Below are 20,243 nucleotides of genomic sequence, written 5' to 3'. Positions count from 1 at the left end.
AACTCTACCTCATTGCACGTCACCGAATCCAGAGTTGCCTGTTCCCTATTAGAGTCTGCCACAAACTGCCCCAAAACCTCATCGAGAAGACATTCCTTGAATTGCTTTCCACAAAGTGGACAGCTTAACACCCTATAAGAACTGAAGGAACGCAAGTTATTGATGTAATTACTGAATGGGAAGCAGGTATATTAAGTGCTTCACTCAATTTGTACCTGTGGAACTGGACATGGTTTTGTTCATTTTTAAGAAGTTTAAAATTCTGCTGGAATGTATTCGTTCTTTTCCATCTTTTAGGAGCCACCTAGTGCATCACAGCGTTTTTATCCTATTGTTTCTGAAGTTTCCTTTTTATGACAGATTTTCCTTCTGTCCAAAAGGAAATTCATACAAAAGAATAAATTACATTTTTATATAGTGTTATATTTGAATTCTTCTTCCAACATTTGACCTGTGTTCATGACAAAGCAGCAATTTCCAGAAGTGTAATTGTGTTTCTTCATTTGAAGTGATAAATGGAATGGCATATTACAAAAGTAACAATCATTTACCTTGTGTAATGCATCAGAGATTAGATGTGCACTCCATTTTCCCATCCATTTCAAAAGACTGTAAATATACATGATCAGGCAAATTAATCCGACTTTAAAAAAAATTTGCTTTGTAATTAAAAGACTACTGAAATTTACTGACAATTTGAGCTTAGTCAACTGTTACAATGATTTAACAGATCTTCAATTTTGAATAATTCTTCAATTTTTTGAACTGAATGTTTGATGCAGCTTCCAATGTTACAAATGGGGATGTGAAGTTAAAAATAACTAAAGATCTTGAACAAGTAGTGCTTATGTGGTTATTTATAGCTTTAATGTTATGTTCTTATTCTTTAGGTCAGATTAAAACTACAATCCATTTCTTGAATTCAAAAAAAGTTGCCCAACTACAGTACTCTAACTATTTTGTAAAAGCTTTCTGCTGATTCTTGTGAAAGTAATGTTCTGTTTTTTTTTATTTTCATTCTTTTAATTAATATATTGGATAAAACTATGTTAATACGTCCCATCAATATTATTTTTGCAGGGCTATTCAATAGAATAAAATCTGCAGAAAATATCTATTGCAAAAGATTAATATGATTTCATCCTTTTTCAACTTAATGTTTTTCATGTGTTTTATACAGGTGTCTTATATTGGTCAAGACTGTGAAAGTATTCCAGAATTTCTTGGGAGGAATTATGGGCATTTCACGAAGCGTCTAGATCTTAGTTTCAATCTACTACGGTAAGGTTGTAATCCATAAGCATCATCACGCCACATTATATCAAGAGTATAAACAGCACTACCTAAATTCAACACACATTCTTATTCCATGAATGTCGTATTTGTGACATGTGAAGTTAAAAGAGCAATGAATGCATCATACGTGTCAATTTGGATTTTCTCTGAGCTTAATACACCTTTGTATATTTTCTACTTTTGGATCATTTGAATGTTTGTGTTTTAGAATACCAGCTTGATCAGATGGTGTTTGTAACTGGAGCATTGAGAATAATTACTAATTGCTATCCCTCTGTCTTTACCTAGTAGTACAAGTCATGATGTAAAACTTGCAATAAATACATATGTTCTGACTAACTGAAAATTTGAGATGACCTTGAAATGTGGCATTCGGGCTGAATAACATTGAAATCATGTTCAAGAGCACATTTGACTTTCAAGCATGTCACATGGCACACACCATACCCATCTTATACTGAATATAATACAGCTAAACCAGTGTTTCCTGGAGGCCACTCAGACAAATCATCAAGTTCCTCAATTTACGAGGAACAAAAAGAGCTTGAATTCTCTTTCTCTAGCTCTGCAGATTGGTCACTGGATTGCCTGCCTTCTTCATGCTGTAAGTTTCTATTCAGGTAAGGCTGAACCAGCATTCAGTGTTCAGAGTTTAATGGGAAAACTTCAAGATTGGCTCCACTGTGTGCATAGTCGAACCATTTTAAGAATTTTTATCTGGAACATTTAATATAATTTTATATGTTAATACATATATCTATAAATGGATTAGAATTAGGGTTTATTGTCACCTACTCCCAAATATAGGGATACAGGAGTACAGTGAAAAGTGTACAAAGTTGCCATTCCTAGTGCCATCTTAACAAAAAAGGTTCAAAATCTTAGGTGTAAAGTAGAAAAGTAAAGAAATAAGTTAAAAGTTTAACATTACATTTCTTCTTAGTATGAAGTAGGAAAATAAAGAAATGAAGTTCAGTATTACAATCCTTCCTTAACCATGGGTCTGTAGATTCTCCCCACTGAGCTTTCCCATGAGGACTTGATCTTTCCCTTCTGCTGGGGTTGTTCTCTTCCCTGTGCTGGGCCTGTGTTCTCCCCTGCATTGGTATTCCTGTTCATTTTGGCTACTAAGAGGACAAACCTTTTATTGTTTCATTTACAAGAAAAGTTTAAATGTGTGTTACTGCTTAATAGTTGGTATTTTGTGGATAGTTTTGGCCACCTTACTTAAGGAGGGACTCACTTGCATTGAAAGCAAATCAGAAAATTCCCTGGACTGATTCCTTGAATAAATAGGGGTTTCTTAAGTAGAAACATCGAGTAGCTGGATCCCAGTGGAATTTAGAATAATGAAATGGTCTTTTTGAGACATACAAGATTCTGAAGGAAACTTGACAGGATGAATGCTGAGATGAGTTTCCTGTCATGGGGAATCTAGTTCTCTGAGCACTGTTTTTAAAAGTTAGGGGTCACCACTTCAGATGGAGATGAAAAGGAATTTCCTCTGTTTGTGATTCTTTGGAATTTTCTGTCTCAGTAGTGTTCACTGAGTCATTGAATACCAGGGATGAGTTAGACAGATTTCTGATAAGGTAGTTGAGGGTTATGGGCAGCATGCAGATCAGTGAGCTAAAATTACAGTCAGATCAGACATGATCTTATTGAATGTAGGAGCAGTCTGGAGGGTCAAGTGACCTACTACGCTTATACTACTTACATACCTCTCAGCTATTTTAATGAAGGAAGTAATTTGCTTTAACTGTACAGAGGAAGAATATACACCTATATTCATCGACTAATGTTGGCATCAGTCATTTCTAGGGTCATGTGCTATATTTGGTAACATTTAAAAATACTGAAGGGTAGCAGTTTGTTCTTGTAGAAGAAATAGAATTATTTCCATGAGTCCTTTCACATGATTCAAAGATCCATTCTAAGTAATTTGTGCATTGTGGTGTTCTCACATTTGTGGAAAGAAAATCTGGGTAGTTCATTGTCATTGATGAGACTCAAACTATTTTGTAGTTATAATTACCTTGGCTTATTTTCAGGGCCAGATTATAGTAGCCAGTAGTTGCAGAATGTCCAAAGGTTCTTGTCAATAGTATACAACAACACAGAAGTTTGTGGATTTTATATTGTACAATGGACATCAGCTATTTTGCTCATGAGAAGCTAGCAAAATGTTTAGATTAGATTAGATTAGATTCCCTATAGTGTGGAAACAGGCCCTTCGGCCCAAAACATTCACACTGATCCTCCGAAAGTCACCTACCCAGACCCATTTTTCTGTGACTAATGCACCTAACACTGTGGCCAATTTAGCATGGCCAATTCACCTGACCTGCACATTTTTGGACTGTGGGAGGAAACCCACGTAGAAGTGGGAGAATTTGCAAACTCCACACAGACGGTAGCCCAAGGCTGGAATTGAACCTGGGTCCTTGGTGCTGTGAAGCAGCAGTGCTAACCACTGAGCCACAGTGCTGCCCCATTAATGTTTCTGTGACCTAATTTCACTTGGAATATATCTTTTGGAAACTCGAGATGCAATAGGCTGCAGTATCAATGGAATTTATCCAAAACACAAGAACAGCATGAGAATCCTAGAACTATACTTTTGAAAGCCTATGTAGGGTAAATCTGTAGGATAGTGATTTGTTTTATTTTTTTGTTTTTATACATTACTAGTAAACATCTGGCTCCATTGAGAAAAGTCAAGGTTTCCTCAGTAACTTGGAAAATAGTAATATATGTTCGGAATTCAGGTATGCATGCATCATGGAATCAAATATAGTGCATAAATGTTTGTATAACTAATTTAACAGTAATAACTTCACAATAATTGACTTAACATTGTAGATTCTTAACTGAAACTCAAAGTAATAAATATATTCAGATCCTCAGATCTTGTTATTTATAGACTAATTGATACTTTATAGTTATTGCTTTGTCAGAGAGGTATTTTAACTTCTAAGAGATTTATTATGCTCAAGACTGTCCAAATCTAACTGAGAAATGCATATAAGTTTGTTATATGATATGGAGTGCTTTCTATCTACCTGTAGCAATACAGCCACTTTTTTCATCTATATTCTCAGCCTAAATTTGGCAAGTTTTGGGACTGGTAAGTACATGAAGCTACTGCTGAGGTTTAATTGGCTACATTGCCTATCTCTCCACTGTGAACTTCAGTACTGCTACTTCCTTAAGATTTTTGACTTGAATAGTTATTTGGACCAGTCATTCAATGGAATGGTAGCTTGGGACATGTTTAAATATGTGACCTAAAAGGAGGTCAAGTAACAGCTGAAAATTGACCTGTTAAGTGGTTTGCCTTCATTCCCAAATAGCTTGACTATTATGGCAAATATACAAGTAGTTTTTAAATTTCAATCTGTTAATGTCTTTAATCACTACCTCTGTTGATTCTTCATTTGGGAACCCTTGCAGATGAAGCATGATGGAATAATGGATAATGTCATCTGTGCTACCACAATCTCAGAACAAAATTGAACTAGAATCTGAAGTTCTGTTTTACTCCCTATTATGTATATGATGTTATGAGTGCTGATCTGATCTTACTGCAAAATACTGTACCATGGTTTTGTGCTCAGTAATAACACCATTTTGTAGAAACCTCTGAGCTAAATAATTATGCCATTGAGTTCCCAGTCATTATTTGTCACAAAGCTAATTTTATCTTGCCCAAAACCCTGGGGTCTATCCTTTTGCTGGTCCAAAGTTTTCCAATAATGTCAACATCTCTGACAAGATCACCAGAGTTGCATCTTTGATTGTAGGCTTGAGTTTAATTGCATTCTATGCCATGCAGTTGGTGAATCTTCGAAATTAAGCTGGCCACAATGCTGGAGAAAACATTTGCACCTACTTTGAAGATCTCGGATTGACATATTCTCGTCACCCATAAGAGCTCATAATCAATCGTGAAGTTATTTTGCAATTACTAATTTGTTGAATGTTCTCTTTGAGGGTGCTTCATACACTGCATCTGATGAACGCATACCGATCATGCCATCTAAAAAAAATTGAAACATTCCTTTTGTTTTCTTTAAAACCTTAAAAGATAATTTAACTATAAAAGAATATAATGAACATAGACCAGTACAGCACAGTATAGGCTCTTCAGCCCTCAATGCTGTGCTGCCCTTTTATCCTACTCGAAGATCAGACTAACCTATGTACCCTTCATTGTACTATCTTCCATGTGCCTATCCAAGGGTCTCTTAAATGTCTCAAATGTATCTGACTTTATTACCACTGATGGCAGTGCATTCCGTGCACCCACCACTCTCTGTGTAAAGAACCTACCTCTGACATCTCCCCTAAATCTTCTTCCAGTTACCTTAAAATTATGCCCTCTTGTAATGGACATTTTCACCATGGAAAGAAGTCTCTGGCTATCCACTCTACCTACGCCTCTAAATATCTTCTATCAAGTCATCTCTCATCATCCTTCACTTCAATGAGAAAAGCCCTACCTTCCTCCACTTTTCTTCAAAAGTCATGCCGTTCAGCCTGGGCAGCATCCTGGACCCCCTCTAAAGCTTCCACATCTTTCCAATAATGAGGTGACCAGAACTGAACACAGAATTCCAAGTGTGGTCTAACCAGGGCTCTATAGAGCTGCAGCATAACCTCACAGCTCTTATACTCAAATCCCCTGCTAATGAAAGCCAACACACCATGCACCTTAAAACCCTATCAACTTGGGGGGACATGGACACCAAGATCCCTCTGTTCCTCCACACTGCTAAGAATCCTGTCTTTAACCTTGTATTCTGCATTCAAATTTGACCTTCCAAAGTGAATCACTTCACACTTTTCCAGGTTGAACTCCACCTACCACTTATCAGCCCATTTCTGCATCCTGTCAATGTTCTGTTGCAACCTACAACAGCCCTCTGCACTATTCACCACTCCAACAACCTTCGTATCATCGGCAAACTTACTAAACCACCTTTCCACTTCCCCATCCAAGTCATTTATAAAAATCACAAAGAACAGAGGTCCTAGAACCAATCCCAGCTGAACACTACTGGTCATTGAGCTCCAGGCTGAATACTTTCCATTTACCACCACCCTCTGTCTTCTATGGACCAGCTAATCCTGTATCCAGACAGCCAGATTTCTCTACATTGCATGCCTCCTTACTTTCTGAATGAATGTGTTTCAAAATTGTTTAGGCTGTCTTGAATTTCATGAATAATTGAAACTTATTGCTAAACCTTTCACTGTTTTGAAAAAAAATGCACATTTCTAACTTCACTTTACTGTTCAAAATTTATTGATTGCAGTTCACAATTGAAATGTGTCGGACTCTATAGAGTTTAATTGAGCATAAAAGGCAACTGATTTAAAAAGTACAAGTATTTCCATGAACTGTTAGCCTTAGAGTTTTTTTGTTATAGTGTCACACTCATTAGCTGCCAAGTCAAATAAAGATGTTATGGCGTAGAAATCTTTCTTTTTATGATGCATGTAGTTGGTTTGCAGATTTTGGTCTTTTTATTATCTTCAGAACATCAAAGTTTCCCATTTGTAAACCAAAAGGCTTTCTGTGGCTACAGGAATGGGCTTGATCAATAAATGTGACACATTAATATGGAGCAAACAGAAAAAAAAGTTTTTTTTTGTCAAGACATGAAATGTCATCTCGTGGCAGTTGGCACGGTGATGCCATTTCAGTTCAAACACTAGTAAACTTGATCTGACAAGTAAAGAGGAGAGATGATGGTTGTAAGGTGCTTTTGTTTCTATGATTATTTTTGACCTGTCAGGTTTCAAAGAAGCCTGAATGGTCACCTTTTATCATGTGAAAATTGCAGTCTGAAACAGTTATCTCTGTTAAACTTCTGAATACTGTAGTTTAATTGATTCACTTAGGGTATGATTCTGTCAGATATTAATAATTGCCAAACTCTGTTCTGAGATATAACTCTAGTGTGTCATGTAAAAATGTGTACTTATCAAAGAATTAATACCCTTAATGAACCAGTGGTTTGAAAGTAACATTGCATGAAATTGTCTGTCCTTTCATTTTTCCGAAGGTACATCAACATACATCAGGATAGCAATAGCCTAATCTTGTAATAGTTTCGTAACATTTGTATCGTAATGCAAGCCAGTGTGTAATACTGGAATCTATTAGCATGTTTATTGAAAGTTTGAAAAATCGAGAATTAGAATTAGATTTTATTGTCACATTTAGTCAAGTACAAGAATGGAGCAGAACAGTGGAAAGTATACGAAGTCACCATTCTATGGCACCATCTTAAAATACAAAAACAAGACCAGAATTAAAAAATAACTTGGGGGAAGGAAAAGAAAAACATCCAGATCTTAAAGTCCTTATCCAAAAGAAAAAGAAATCTAATTTGTTTAAGGTTCTAGGATGGCTTACATTTCTCAAGCAAGCTTTTATAACAGTTATGTTGAGATTTATTTCTAAATTGTACAAATTTTTTTTATGGATGAAATAAATAAGCCTGAATGCTTTTTTTTGTTCTAATTTGCTAAATATTGACATGCAACTGAAGAGTTGGGGATTGTACAGTTGATAGTTTTTAATCATAAAGTCGTTCATTTTGTGATCAAATTGATAAATGAAATATTTGTTTGCATGGTGATATTTAAATAGCAAATTAAAGGTTTGGCCAAATAGTCTGAAAGTTTACTAGATTGTGAAGGCGATATTGATATAATAGTGCTACCTTGTGAAAAATGAAGGGCCAGGCAATTAGTTTGTTAACTCCAGACTTATAATTGCAAGATGCTGATTGGCATTCTTATATCAAACTCTGGTGTTAGGTTTGGAACAGAACAACACATGCTTATGCTAATTGTTTTCCTCAAGTCTAACATTTGTGTGACCTTTCTATTTTGAAGGAAGGTGAACTTCTTTCCACGGAGCAAATGGTTCAGTACTTTATAAGGTGGTTGAGCTCTACCTGAAAAAGTTAGTTAAATGCATTACCAGTATTACCAATGTTTAGTAACCAAAATATTTTATTTTTGCTGGCATGTGAAATCTGTTATGTTTCTTTTAATCTACTTTGTTTTGTTTCTTTGAATTATTACTGTAACTTCACAATTGCAAGTATTCCAGATGATCACCACTTTCAAAATATTTGTTATAATGTGTATTTCTAAACATTTAAAACTTATTTATTCACATTTTAGGTCAGCTGCAACATATCACCACTGCAGTGAGTCATGAATTTCAAGTCTCATTGTAATTGATGCATTTGACAGGATGGATAGCTCACAATCAAAGTGAAATAGATTATATTTTCACGACAAAAATAAATTGCTTTGGCTTTTGAAGTGATTTGGATTTTACAACAAACATACAATAGACTTGCATTGGAAACAAAAAACTCAATTGAACAATTTCTACTCTTCCTTTTATGCTAAGTTTTAAATTATATAATTCTGTGGTAAGAAATGTGCACAATTCAAATTTTACTTACATTCTGTAAGGCTTCCTAAACATGATAAAAATGGATACTTTAACAACTTAATTTATGAATTAATAATCACTTTTTAACACAGATATTTAAAGAGTAAAACAGAATTTTGTTATCCAATTTAAAATAATTGAAATTAGCTAACTGTTATGGTCCTATGCAGTTTGCTTAATCCAGTATTAGGCTTTCAAGCATAAAGTTTCATGAATAACAAAGTATCTTTAATAACACGAAATTCTACACTCCCACATACAAATGGCTATATAGAGTACATTTCTTTTGGGAAAGGAATGGAGACACTCCAGACATTGTATGTTTATATTTTAAAATTGAGGATGTCAGTTGCTCTTCTTGATGCAGTGTAGGTCAGGGAAATACAATTATTTAACTGGAATGCAATCTGCATTGTCTGTAACCTGATAAATTCTTTTGTTTAAATTTTGGTCCATGTAAAGACATATGTAGAATGGGAACAAAAGAAGTCATAAGTTTTACGTTGATATCCCATTTCTTATGTCTATCCTCGTGCTCTTGAAACTTTAACTGTGTAACGCCAAAGTAATGATTCTTGCCTCCATGAAATGGCAATGCCATAAATATCCCTTTCTCCCCAAAACTGAAGAATTTGTATGTACATGCAAGTTGCAATTTTTGAAAGGATCGGTTTTCGATAAAATTATTCTTTCACCTCATGCCTGCCTTGCTATTTCGAAAAAATAAAATTGGTGTGAATTTTGTTGATGTGATTTTAACCTTTTGGGATAAATAGCAAGTAATACTTTTATATGGACATAAGCAGGTTTCTTGGGAATGTTTATGATGCCATCTGAAATTGTTAATTTTTTTTCATGTTGACAAAAATGTTGTACAATGCTCAGTGTCATGGGCTGAGCATTTTCTCCAGAATGCAGTCTGAATTTTTCTACTACTTTCAAGCAAGAAACGTTTGTATTATTGAAAAATAAAACATTTCCATCTTATGATGTATAGTCCCTGTTTTCTGCTCCACATAACCTCGGTCTGCGTATAACCTGACAGAGATGCCAAGTGAAACCAAAAATTTTGTGCTTAAAAAAAAACCTTAAAGCTAATCTTGGAAGATCGTGGACCTTGGTGCAACAAATTTGTCTTCCATTTTTCACATTAGCTCCTCCCTGAATACACTGCCAATTATTGTCAATTTGTAGTTGGTTTTCTATCCATCAGAGAGTGGAGGCTGTGTTTCGGTGTTTCTCTTTCAGAAATGGCAAAATGTATGTCACTGCTCTGACTGTTATTGCTTATCTGGTTTGTTTGTGTTATAAAAAAAAAGACTTGATCTGGGTGCATAATATTTTATTCATTGCAATTCCTACTTATGTTTGAAGGACGACTTTAAAAGCTTCAATACCCATCAATCCACATATGATGATGCTGTCACTTTAGAAACGTTATTGATCTGAGTTTTTTTTTTAAAGAGTTTGGTAAGGTAGAGGTGCTGACGTGGCTACTGGAGATGGCTTAAGTCGATAACTTAGGCCTTTAGGTTTCTTTCCAAAGCAGTTGTAACAGTGGAAGGGGAATGGCTCGGTGTCACAGATCAGACTTTCTAGTTCTTTTTGCTGTAACAGTCAGAAGGTTTGGAGCTTTGGAAAAGATTTCTACCTGCTACTTTCTCTGAAATCTCTCCATGTTGTTTCCTCCTGTACTGGAAAACTGCATGGAAGAATCTGCCTGAATTTACTTTTTTCCCCCTGTGGTAAACTATCTTGATTAGCTTCAATAAGATCTACTTTTCCCTTACCACCTGAAGATTTCTCTTTCCTCTGGTTTCTATCCCTCTCAGATTGAAATTGGTGTCAGAAAACAAACTTTCTAGACATTTCCAAAGGTTCTAATGGCATTTCCATCAAATTTAAGTTGGTGTAATTCCCTCCCCTTTTTCTCTCAGACAGAGGCAACCCCAATTCTAGCTTGCCTGCCAATTCCAACAGCTTTGCCTTGCTCACTTTTTGTAAAACTTGAAGTCACTTTTTCGACCCCCAGAAAACTGTGGCTGGAACAGCCATTACTACACAAGGCAAACTCTGCTTAAACCAACCAAATTTAACACCTGACAAAATACACTAACAGCTACCACTAGCTCCCTTTGAGTCCAACAATCCTAAACCCAAATTGGAATTATAGAATTTGATCCTGACAAGAGCCCTCAATTTGTAATGGACTAGACCAGACCCCCTCAAAAATATTTTAAGAAGTTAACCTGGACCCTAACTTTTTCTTATGTTAAAGGTAGATGTGAAGTGCATGTTCCAGATATGATGCAACTGGTTAAACTACTTGATGTTAAGCAAAGCACAATTTATTTAAGCACTATATAGTTAAAATACAAACAAAGAGGAATTTAGAATAACGTAACTATTGGAAAAATTAAACAAATAATAGTCACAGATCCAATTGCTAATTAACTGTTCCAATATAGTAATATCCCATAAACGTGCCCCTAAGCAAAATGGTAAATTCAGACGCAGATTCTTATGTGCAGTTCTCCAATCCAGGAAGAAATAACATCGAGATTTCAGAAAAAGTAGTGGATAGGAATCATTTTCTGAAGTTCCCACCCTTCTGGAAACCAAACCGACCCAGTACAGCTTTAAAAAAAAATCTAGAAAAGCAGATCTGTGAGAAATGGCCACTCCCCTTCCATTGTTACAAATTTTATTTTTAAAAGGAAACCTAAAGGCCTCCTAAGTTATTGATTTAAGCCATCTCCAGTAGCCACTTTGGCACCTCTGCCTTTACACCTCTCTTCAAAAAAAAACCCAGGACAAAATAATACTTTTAAAGTGACATCATCATAACAATGATTCTGTTTACAGTCACGTACAACATTTCTGGTTTATCAGTAATTTTTTTAATGTCCTAGACTAACTTTTCAAGTGTTGCATCCTAGCCTGTCTCTCACCTAATGCACCTATTTTCTATTCTACAATAGTGCGTTTGAGAACGAAGAAGTTTAATAAGGGTGTTGATTCTTCAGAATGCTATACCTTTACAGAGATCATATGACAACTCACAATTTAGTGTTACCTTTCCATGTCCAACATGTTATGCATTTATCTTGGCTAAATGGGGGAATTATTGAGAGATTTGGACACCCTATTGCCACTATGTCATGGGTCATTCTTTGTCTCAATCCTGTTTCTTTATGATATGCTTGAAATGACTTAATTTGGATATGTCATTGTCCTCTCACCTACCTTTTACCTTTCACATCAAAACCTGCTTTACCTAGCCTTTGGAAGTGTCATCCATCTTGATTTTTAGTTTACTGATTGTTAAGCCAGTTTGTGATATAGCGTTAGAATGAATGCATATGGACATGGTGTTGTATTTATCTTCAATGTAGTCATTATGTAAATTTACAGGTCTGTTTGTTGAGATTATGATCAACAATCACCTTTTATCCTGAATAGATTTTGGCCACCTGTACTCATTGAGGAAGACTTTGTATTTTCAGTGTAGAGCATTTGAGCACCATCATCATAAGGACATAAGAATATAGGATCTACTACAATTTAAAGGCAACTCAAAGTAAGGATGCTTTGCGCGCACACAGCATAACTCACACAATGGTGCTCGTTGCACATTTGACCTACTCCTTTTGCTTGCATCAGCAGTCTGTAGATTCTCTAAGCACTTGCAATTGGTTTTTTTACAAGGATAGCTATTCCTGCTTTTTGGCACCAGTTTCTTTACCGTTTGGTTTTATGTCTCTTTCTTTCTGCTGTGCTTTCTTCCAACTTTATTCGTCATGTCCTTTTACGCCCAGATCTCAATTTTGTTTGGACAATAGCTGTATAAAGTGATGCCTGATGTTGTGTTCATTTGTGAAGGATGACATCTGACCTATGGGTACATGTGTCAAAAGCTGAGAACAAATTAGTTTATACTGTAAGACCTAACTTACAATATTTCTTACTAGAAATCAACTTGAGGGGAGTTGTTTGCAATGTAATCAATAACTTCTCCAGGTTTACGAGCTGTGGAGAACAATGCAAATGCATTTTATCTTTATGCCTGTTATTTTTCTGTTTGTGAATGCAATAAGTTATTATTATATTCCTATTCCTATTATATTCCTATTAAATTATATTCCTATTATTGAAATCTATCAATTTCAACCAAGCATATAATGTAGGCAGTTAATTATCTTGTTTCTTTCAATGTTAAATTGTTTTGTTGGGTCAGTATTAGAAAATCCAATATTATATATATTTTATAATTCTATTGGCATGGCTGTAGACAGCCTACATTTTTAAGGCACTTTGCCAGAAACTATTTGTGGGCCTTTATTGCTGGATCAGTAATAATTATGCTAAATTGTTCACTTTTTAGTACTGCAGACATTAAATTCATAGTGGTTGAACACAGAAGTATGATCCAAATTTTAATTTGTTGCTTGAGCTGGGTGGGAAGAGTTGTCCCAAAACTACAGTCACATAACAAAGAATCACATGAGTTGAGTTTTAAGTTTTCGATTTTAATACACATGTAGTCAAATATGAATGAAATTAAAGTATTAATGCAGTGTATCAGATAGGTTGAGAGCTTTGCAGATAGCGTATAAACTATAGTGTGACCACCAAGTTTAAATGAGTGCCGGGGAGAGGAAATTGGTGACTGCTTGAAGTTGTGAAGGACCAGGCTGGTAGACTCCAGGATGGTATGTTGATTTTCAGGTCTTGGGATCAAGGATATCTCTGGCTGCAGAGCATTCTGAGAGGTAATCGTGCATAACCAGTGATTGTGGTCCACGTGGATACCAACAAAAGGAAAAAAGTACTTGTGGCCTTGCAGTCAGAACTTAGGAATCTAGGTAGGAAATTGGCAAGCAAGACCTCAGAAATACTAATCTCTGAATCACTCCTGGTATCGCTTGTGATTATGGGGAGCAAAGTAAAGAACTGATGATGTTGGAGGATGGAACCTTTCAGATTCCTGGAACATTTGTACTAGTCCTGGGGAGATGGAATCTGGACAAGTTGCAGTCAAGCAATTTTTGTTTTGCATAATGATTAGTTTATGCTACTGGTGAGGGTTCAAAATAACTTGTCAGGGGTATGGGAACCAGAGGATAATATAAGAAATGAATACCAAGGTACACAGAATTGGGAAGGCTGGATAGTACTGGAATAGGAAATTGTAAGGTAAGCAGGAAAATAATGAAGTCCACTGTAGGGATATTGTGGTAAAGAGGAGAGGTGAGCCGCAGGGGCAGATAGGCAGGTTGAAATGTAATGTTATGATAATGGAGATCTGGCTCAAAGAAGGTGAAGACTGGGTGTTAAGTATTCCTGAATACAGATTACCTGCGATTTACAAGCAAAGAAGTTGAGATTGATGGCAGTATTGATTTAAGAGCTTTGCAGTGCTGGAGAGATGGTGTGTCCCAGAGGACCCCAGCACAGATAGTAGCAAAATTCTGTGGATGTCTGAGATCTGAAATAAAAAGAAGGGGATGCTGAAAAAATTCAGGTTTGACAGTATCTGTGGAGACAAACAAAGTTAACGTTTCAAGTACGATGATGTGTTCAGAACTTGTTGGACCATAGACCGAATCTTATTTGACTGGAGCTAAAGAACAAAAAAGTCTCCTCATTTTTTCCAGACATTTATGGATTTATTTAAAATATGGTTGTTTTCAACAGCACAAGATGGTTTAGCACAGTCAGTTACTAAATATTGGTCATGATATTGGAGAGATTTCTCTTTATTCTGTATATAGTCCCATGGGATCTTTTTAGGCTTACCTGAACAAGCGGCAAAAGCCTTAATTTAATATTCCATATAATGGGACCTCTGGCAACGGAACATTCTCTCTCAATTGCACTGTGGTGTCAACCTAAATTATGAGCTCAGGTCTCTGGACTGGGACCTGAAAGCACAGACTTCTGACTGCTACCAATGAATCAAATCTTACACTTTGTAATGAGGCAGAAATCAAAATGTTTTCATTCATTTCATCATCAACCCCATGATGATTTAGGACTATGCTGAGAAATGGACATCTAGGCCTTCTACTGAAAATAGTTGAGTGCCTCTCATTAACCATATGTAGGTTGAGTCCAGTGATATGTACAAGACCTCTGATACCACTTTTTCTGAAAAATTTCAATACCTGCAGTTAACAATTCTACCAATTCTTGAAGTGAGGCTGATCAGAAACTGCAGAGAGACTAGTAGAAGCATTGTTCTAGCACAAATATGGTCCAATGATGACCATTTGTTTGGGCTTTTGTTGCCTGCATGATGAAATGAATCATTTGAAAAAGTTTACAGTAAATTGATAATGGTCATCAAACATGGGGGTGGCTCCTGATGGTACTGATACCTTGTTGCGTGTTATTTTAGTTTTGCCTTTTGAAGCCTGAATACATGTTGATTCCTCTGTCTTTCAAGCATACTGTAACACCTTTTTTAATCCCTTGTGATCTACCCATTGTCGTAATACTGTCTCAAGTGAGAGACTATTGTGAATAGGTAATTTGGATATGTATGGGAGATTGATCTAGTGGTGATCCATCGATAACCACTACAAGATTGATATAAAGATTAAAGGTGCTTTTAGGAAATTTTTTTTGCTGTGTTTCTTGAATCGGATGGAATGAGAGACTGGACCTGAAACTCTATTCCATAGGAATATTGGAAAGGAAAGGTTATTTATCCTCTTAATTCTGTCCTGCCATTTAATGAGTTAATGGCTGACCTTTTTGATCTAACTCCATTTATCCACCCATGCCCCAAGTTTCTTAACACCTTTTGTTAAGTCTGTCACTTTCAGATTTAAGATTAGTAATTGACCTGACATCAATTGTCATTTATAAATGAATATTTCAAACTTCAATCATCCTCTGCATGTAGTTGTTTTTCCTGACTTCACTCCTGAAATATATGACAAATTTATATTTCCCGGTAGCATTAACTCCATATGGGCAGCACGGTCGCTCAGTGGTTATCACTGCAGCCTCTCAATGCCAGGGACCCGGGTTCGATTCCAGCCTCTGGCAACTGTCTGTAGAGTTTGCACATTCTCCCCGTGTCTGCGTGGGTTTCCTCCCACAGTCCAAAGATGTGCAGATTAGGTAGATTGGCCATGCTAAAATTGCCCATCGTGTTAGGTGCATTAATCAGAGGGAAATGGGTGGGTTACTCTCCGGAGGATCGGTGTGGACTTGTTGGGCCGAAGGGCCTGTTTCCACACTCTAGGTAATCTAATATAATCTAATCTAATCTCTCAGTAGCTACTGAATTCAAACTTGTTTAAGTATGATTGCAGCTTGGATCAATGTTGACCAAATTGTAGTGAGCAAATGTAGCTGTCAGCTTATGCTGACCTGAAGTGCGGAATCACCACTGTTTTATTTGTCCTATACGCAAAATTGAATTCAATGTCTATAGTCCAAGCTGGGATTACTTAAAGACACCACCTTCATTGGCAGATTTTAGTCATCTGGTTTGAACTTTTATTGATGCACAGTCTTGTTTGAAAAATGCATGCTCTCCAGTTTCTTGTGCTGTTTCAGTTGTCTCAGCCAGGTCTGAGAGTTCATGTTCACAGGGTTGTTAGTAAAAATAAAGGAATACTTCTAAATGTTTAGTCACTTAACAAAGAGGAAAAAATGAATCGGAAGATAAGGTTGTAGAAACCGTTAGAAGTGGAGACTGAATAAAACTAACTTTGGTCTGAAGGTTGGGACAAAAAAATAAGCATGCTGTATATCATTTTATTTGCCTGAGTATGAATTATTGTTTAGTTTTGATGAGGTGTACTGACAGTACTGTGTAATTATGCCCATTGTACTCTGGTTTTGGTAAGTGAATCCCTTCAGTAAAATTCACAGACCTGCTTTGAACAAATTAGGGAAAAGTTCCAAGAATACTACACTGAGTCCAAAATCAATTTAACTTTTAATTTTAACATTTGTGGCCCAACTAAGAATAAGACCACTGTAGCTACATATATTTTTAAACCAGGTTTGCCAATTTATTAAATCACCAAAGCAAGTAGAACAGAAACTACACCGGACAGTTGCCTCAGCTGCTTCAAGATTAAATACCATTTCTCTCAGTTGACAGCGATGCTGTCTTTTCCTTCTCCTACTTTCTATCTTTTTGTGCATGACATTACCGAAAAGTTAATTATTAACCTTTGCCAAACTGGCATGGTCAGAGATGTCTTTGAACCAAGATTGGTCTAAGTGTTGTATGGTTAGATTTTTAATTGGCTAGATGATGCATGCACACATCAAATGAACAGTTCATGGTCAATCTTGGATTGGTTAGGTTGCATATGGCTAATAGTTCTGAGAGGAGAAAGTGAGGTCTTCTTCATTTCCTGAAGAAGGGCTTATGCCCGAAACGTCGATTCTCCTGTTCCCTGGATGCTGCCTGACCTGCTGCGCTTTTCCAGCAACACATTTTCAGCTCTAATAGTTCTGAGACCAGACCTAAAATATTAACTCTGATTTTTCTTCACAGATACTGCCAGACCTGCTGTGCTTTTCCTGCAGCCTCTATTTTTGTTTGTGGCGAATTTATGATTTGTTTTCTTGAAAAAGTAATGGTCATTTTAGTGATGTCACTTGCTACTATCTCCTGATTCATTTTTTCTTATATCAGTCATCTTATAAGATCAACCACTTATTAACAGCATTCAACATCGAAAATAGGATCAAGCGTACTTAATGAAGTCAATATTATTAGTGCAAGATTGAGTCATTTTTCAATATCATTTACATCCTTACCAGCAATGAATGATTTGGATAAGGGTAGTAATGTATATTTTGTTCCACCATATGCATTTATTTCCCTCTCTTCAACTTTAAATTCATCATTGTTTGACCAACAGGGTGACTTTGCTACCAATTTATAATTGCAGCCCTGCCTGCAACTTGTTTGCTTGAATCAGCATCATCTTTATTTGCCCTGCTAATAGGTCATCATCGAGGCAGTATCCTTTCATATACTGGAAAAATACATTTAGAGACACAGAATCACTGAATAGTTTTAGCACAGAAAGAGGGCATTTGAGATGTCAAATTTGTACTGGTTGACTGCAAGAGCAAAGTAGCAAGTTCAACTCCCTGGCCCTTCCTCATAACCCTGTAATTCCTTTACGTGTTTATCCAATTCCTTTTTCTGAAAACTACAATTCAATTAGGACAGCAAGTTCAGAAAGGGTAAAAACAATGACTGCAGATGCTGGAAAACAGATTCTGGATTAGTGGTGCTGGAAGAGCACAGCAGTTCAGGCAGCATCCAAGGAGCTTCGAAATCGATGTTTCTGGCAAAAGCAAGGGCTTTTGCCCGAAACGTCGATTTCGAAGCTCCATGGATGCTGCCTGAACTGCTGTGCTCTTCCAGCACCACTAATCCAAGTTCAGAAAGGGAATGAGTAAGCATGTAAAGGAAGCAAAGATGGTTTATGAAAAGGGGCTAACTATTTTTCCATTGAAGCTTTTCAGAGAAATCCCTAAGGCTTCTCTTGGTACATAAATAGTCAAAACATGTAAGCAGTAGGGCTGATTTAGGGATCAAAACGAGAGGCAGGTTACACCGTAGAGGAGTCAAAATACTTTATCTGTGTTTAGCCACCCTGGCATCGTGATAAAGGTGCAAACCTGAACACTAGAAGGGTTTAAAACTGAGAAGGATTAAATAGGTTGTCAATACATAAACTTTTGTAAAAGAAAAAGTTCATTCAGAGAATATGGGCATCGCTGTCCTTAATTGGTCTTGAGAAGGTGAGGGTGAGCTGCCTTTTTGAACTCCTGCTGTAGGTTGACCAACTGTCCCCTTAGGAAAGAAACTCCAGCAGTTTGACCCAGCAATAGTGAAGAATTGGTGAGTGGCTTGGAGGGGAACTTGCAGGTGGGAGTGTTCCCACGTCTGGGCTATTCACATCCTCCGGCATGGAAGTGGTTGTGGGTTTGGAAGGTGGTGTCTCAGGGTCTTTGAATTTCTGCAGTGCATCTTGTAAGTCATATCTATTATTGCTCTTGAACATTATCAGGGAAGGATTGGATGCTTGTGGATGTGGAGTTAACCAAGTGGGGTACTTATGTGTTGTTGAAACTGCACCCATCCAGACAAGCTGGGAGTGTTCCATGACTTGATACTCAGGGGATAAGTTACTCACCACAGTATTCCTTGCCTCTGGCCTGCTCTTGTAGCCACTTTTTGTGGCAAGTCCGGTTGAGTTTCTGGTCAATGGTTGATAATGGGGGCAATTCTGTGATGGTAACTGAAGTAACCCTTCATGGACTGATGTCCCTCCACCAAGTCAGCTGTTATTTATACACTAACAGTCCATGAATATAAGTACTGCCACATAGAGAGTCAGGCACCAGTGTGTCAGTAGGTGCTGAACCTTTTTATGTCAGCCAGGTCCCCCGATTGGAACGGATTAACAGCCCCAATCATTCTGAGATCCATCTGGCTGACCATTTGCTACATGTCAGCCTAAGTCTAGATGTTTGAGGAAATCCATCGAACTCAGCACCGCCTTCCTAACCTGCAATCTTCTTCCTGACCTATCACCCTCACCTTGACCTCTTTCCACTTATTGCATTTCTGACGCCCCTCCCCCAAGTCCCTCCTCCTACCTTTTATCTTAGCCTGCTGGACACACTTTCCTCATTCCTGAAGAAGGAATTATGCCCGAAACGTCGATTCTCCTGTTCCCTGGATGCTGCCTGACCTGCTGCGCTTTTCCAGCAGCACATTTTCAGCTACGTCTAGATGTTGTCCAGATCTTGTTGCTTCAGTATCTGAGGAGTCGCAAATGGTGCTGAATGTTGTGCAATCAATTGATAAATATCCTTACTTCCGACCTGATTAAAGGAAGGTTATTGATGAAGCAGCTGAAGATGGTTGGGCCGAGGACCCTATCTCAAGGGATTCCTGCAGAGATGACCAAGAGATCCAGCACTCAATCCAAAGAGGCCAGTTACCAGAGATGAGATTATGGAGACAAGATGTTAATCAACCTGGTAGTCAGCACAGAGTCCTTAACTGCAGGATGAAACTACTGATGAGAGAAAGCTATTATGTCCTATTTATAATACAGTTGGAACTTGTGAACATTCATTCCAGTAAAAACAAAGAATTAAGGACTATTTTGGGGGTGGTGCAATGGGAAGATGGAACTGAAGAGATCACTCAGTGGTGTCATTTTAGCAGGACTGGAAATAGGACAAAGGAATGGACAGTGTTTCAAAGATGTCAAAAAATGAAACTTAGGAACAAGTTCTTCAATGAAATATATTCTATACTGGAATAATGGGGCTAAACAGAGAAGTCCCTGGTCCTGATGAATATGATCCTAAAACAAGTGGCTACAGTGGTGGATGTATTGGTTGTAACTTTCAAACAAAAAAAATCCTTGGATTCTGGAAAACCGCTGGTGGATTGGAC

At 37.1% G+C, this 20,243-nt stretch overlaps 1 protein-coding gene across 1 annotated transcript in view; it reads left to right on the top strand.

The window, feature by feature from the left end:
* lrmda (leucine rich melanocyte differentiation associated) overlaps positions 1 to 20,243 on the top strand; it is an 889,883-nt gene that overhangs the window by 26,476 nt on the left and 843,164 nt on the right. Inside the window, exon 2 of the mRNA XM_043678940.2 lies at positions 1,181 to 1,281. Within this exon, the coding sequence (XP_043534875.1) occupies positions 1,181 to 1,281 (101 nt within the window). The remainder of the gene's footprint in view (positions 1 to 1,180; positions 1,282 to 20,243) is intronic.

Source organism: Chiloscyllium plagiosum, unplaced genomic scaffold (genome assembly GCF_037043375.1).
Source record: "Chiloscyllium plagiosum isolate Xiang-an unplaced genomic scaffold, Cpla_swu_hap1 HiC_scaffold_43, whole genome shotgun sequence".
Lineage (NCBI taxonomy): Eukaryota > Metazoa > Chordata > Chondrichthyes > Orectolobiformes > Hemiscylliidae > Chiloscyllium > Chiloscyllium plagiosum.
Note: the sequence above shows the minus strand (reverse complement) of the source record. Positions and strands in the feature narration are given on the sequence as shown.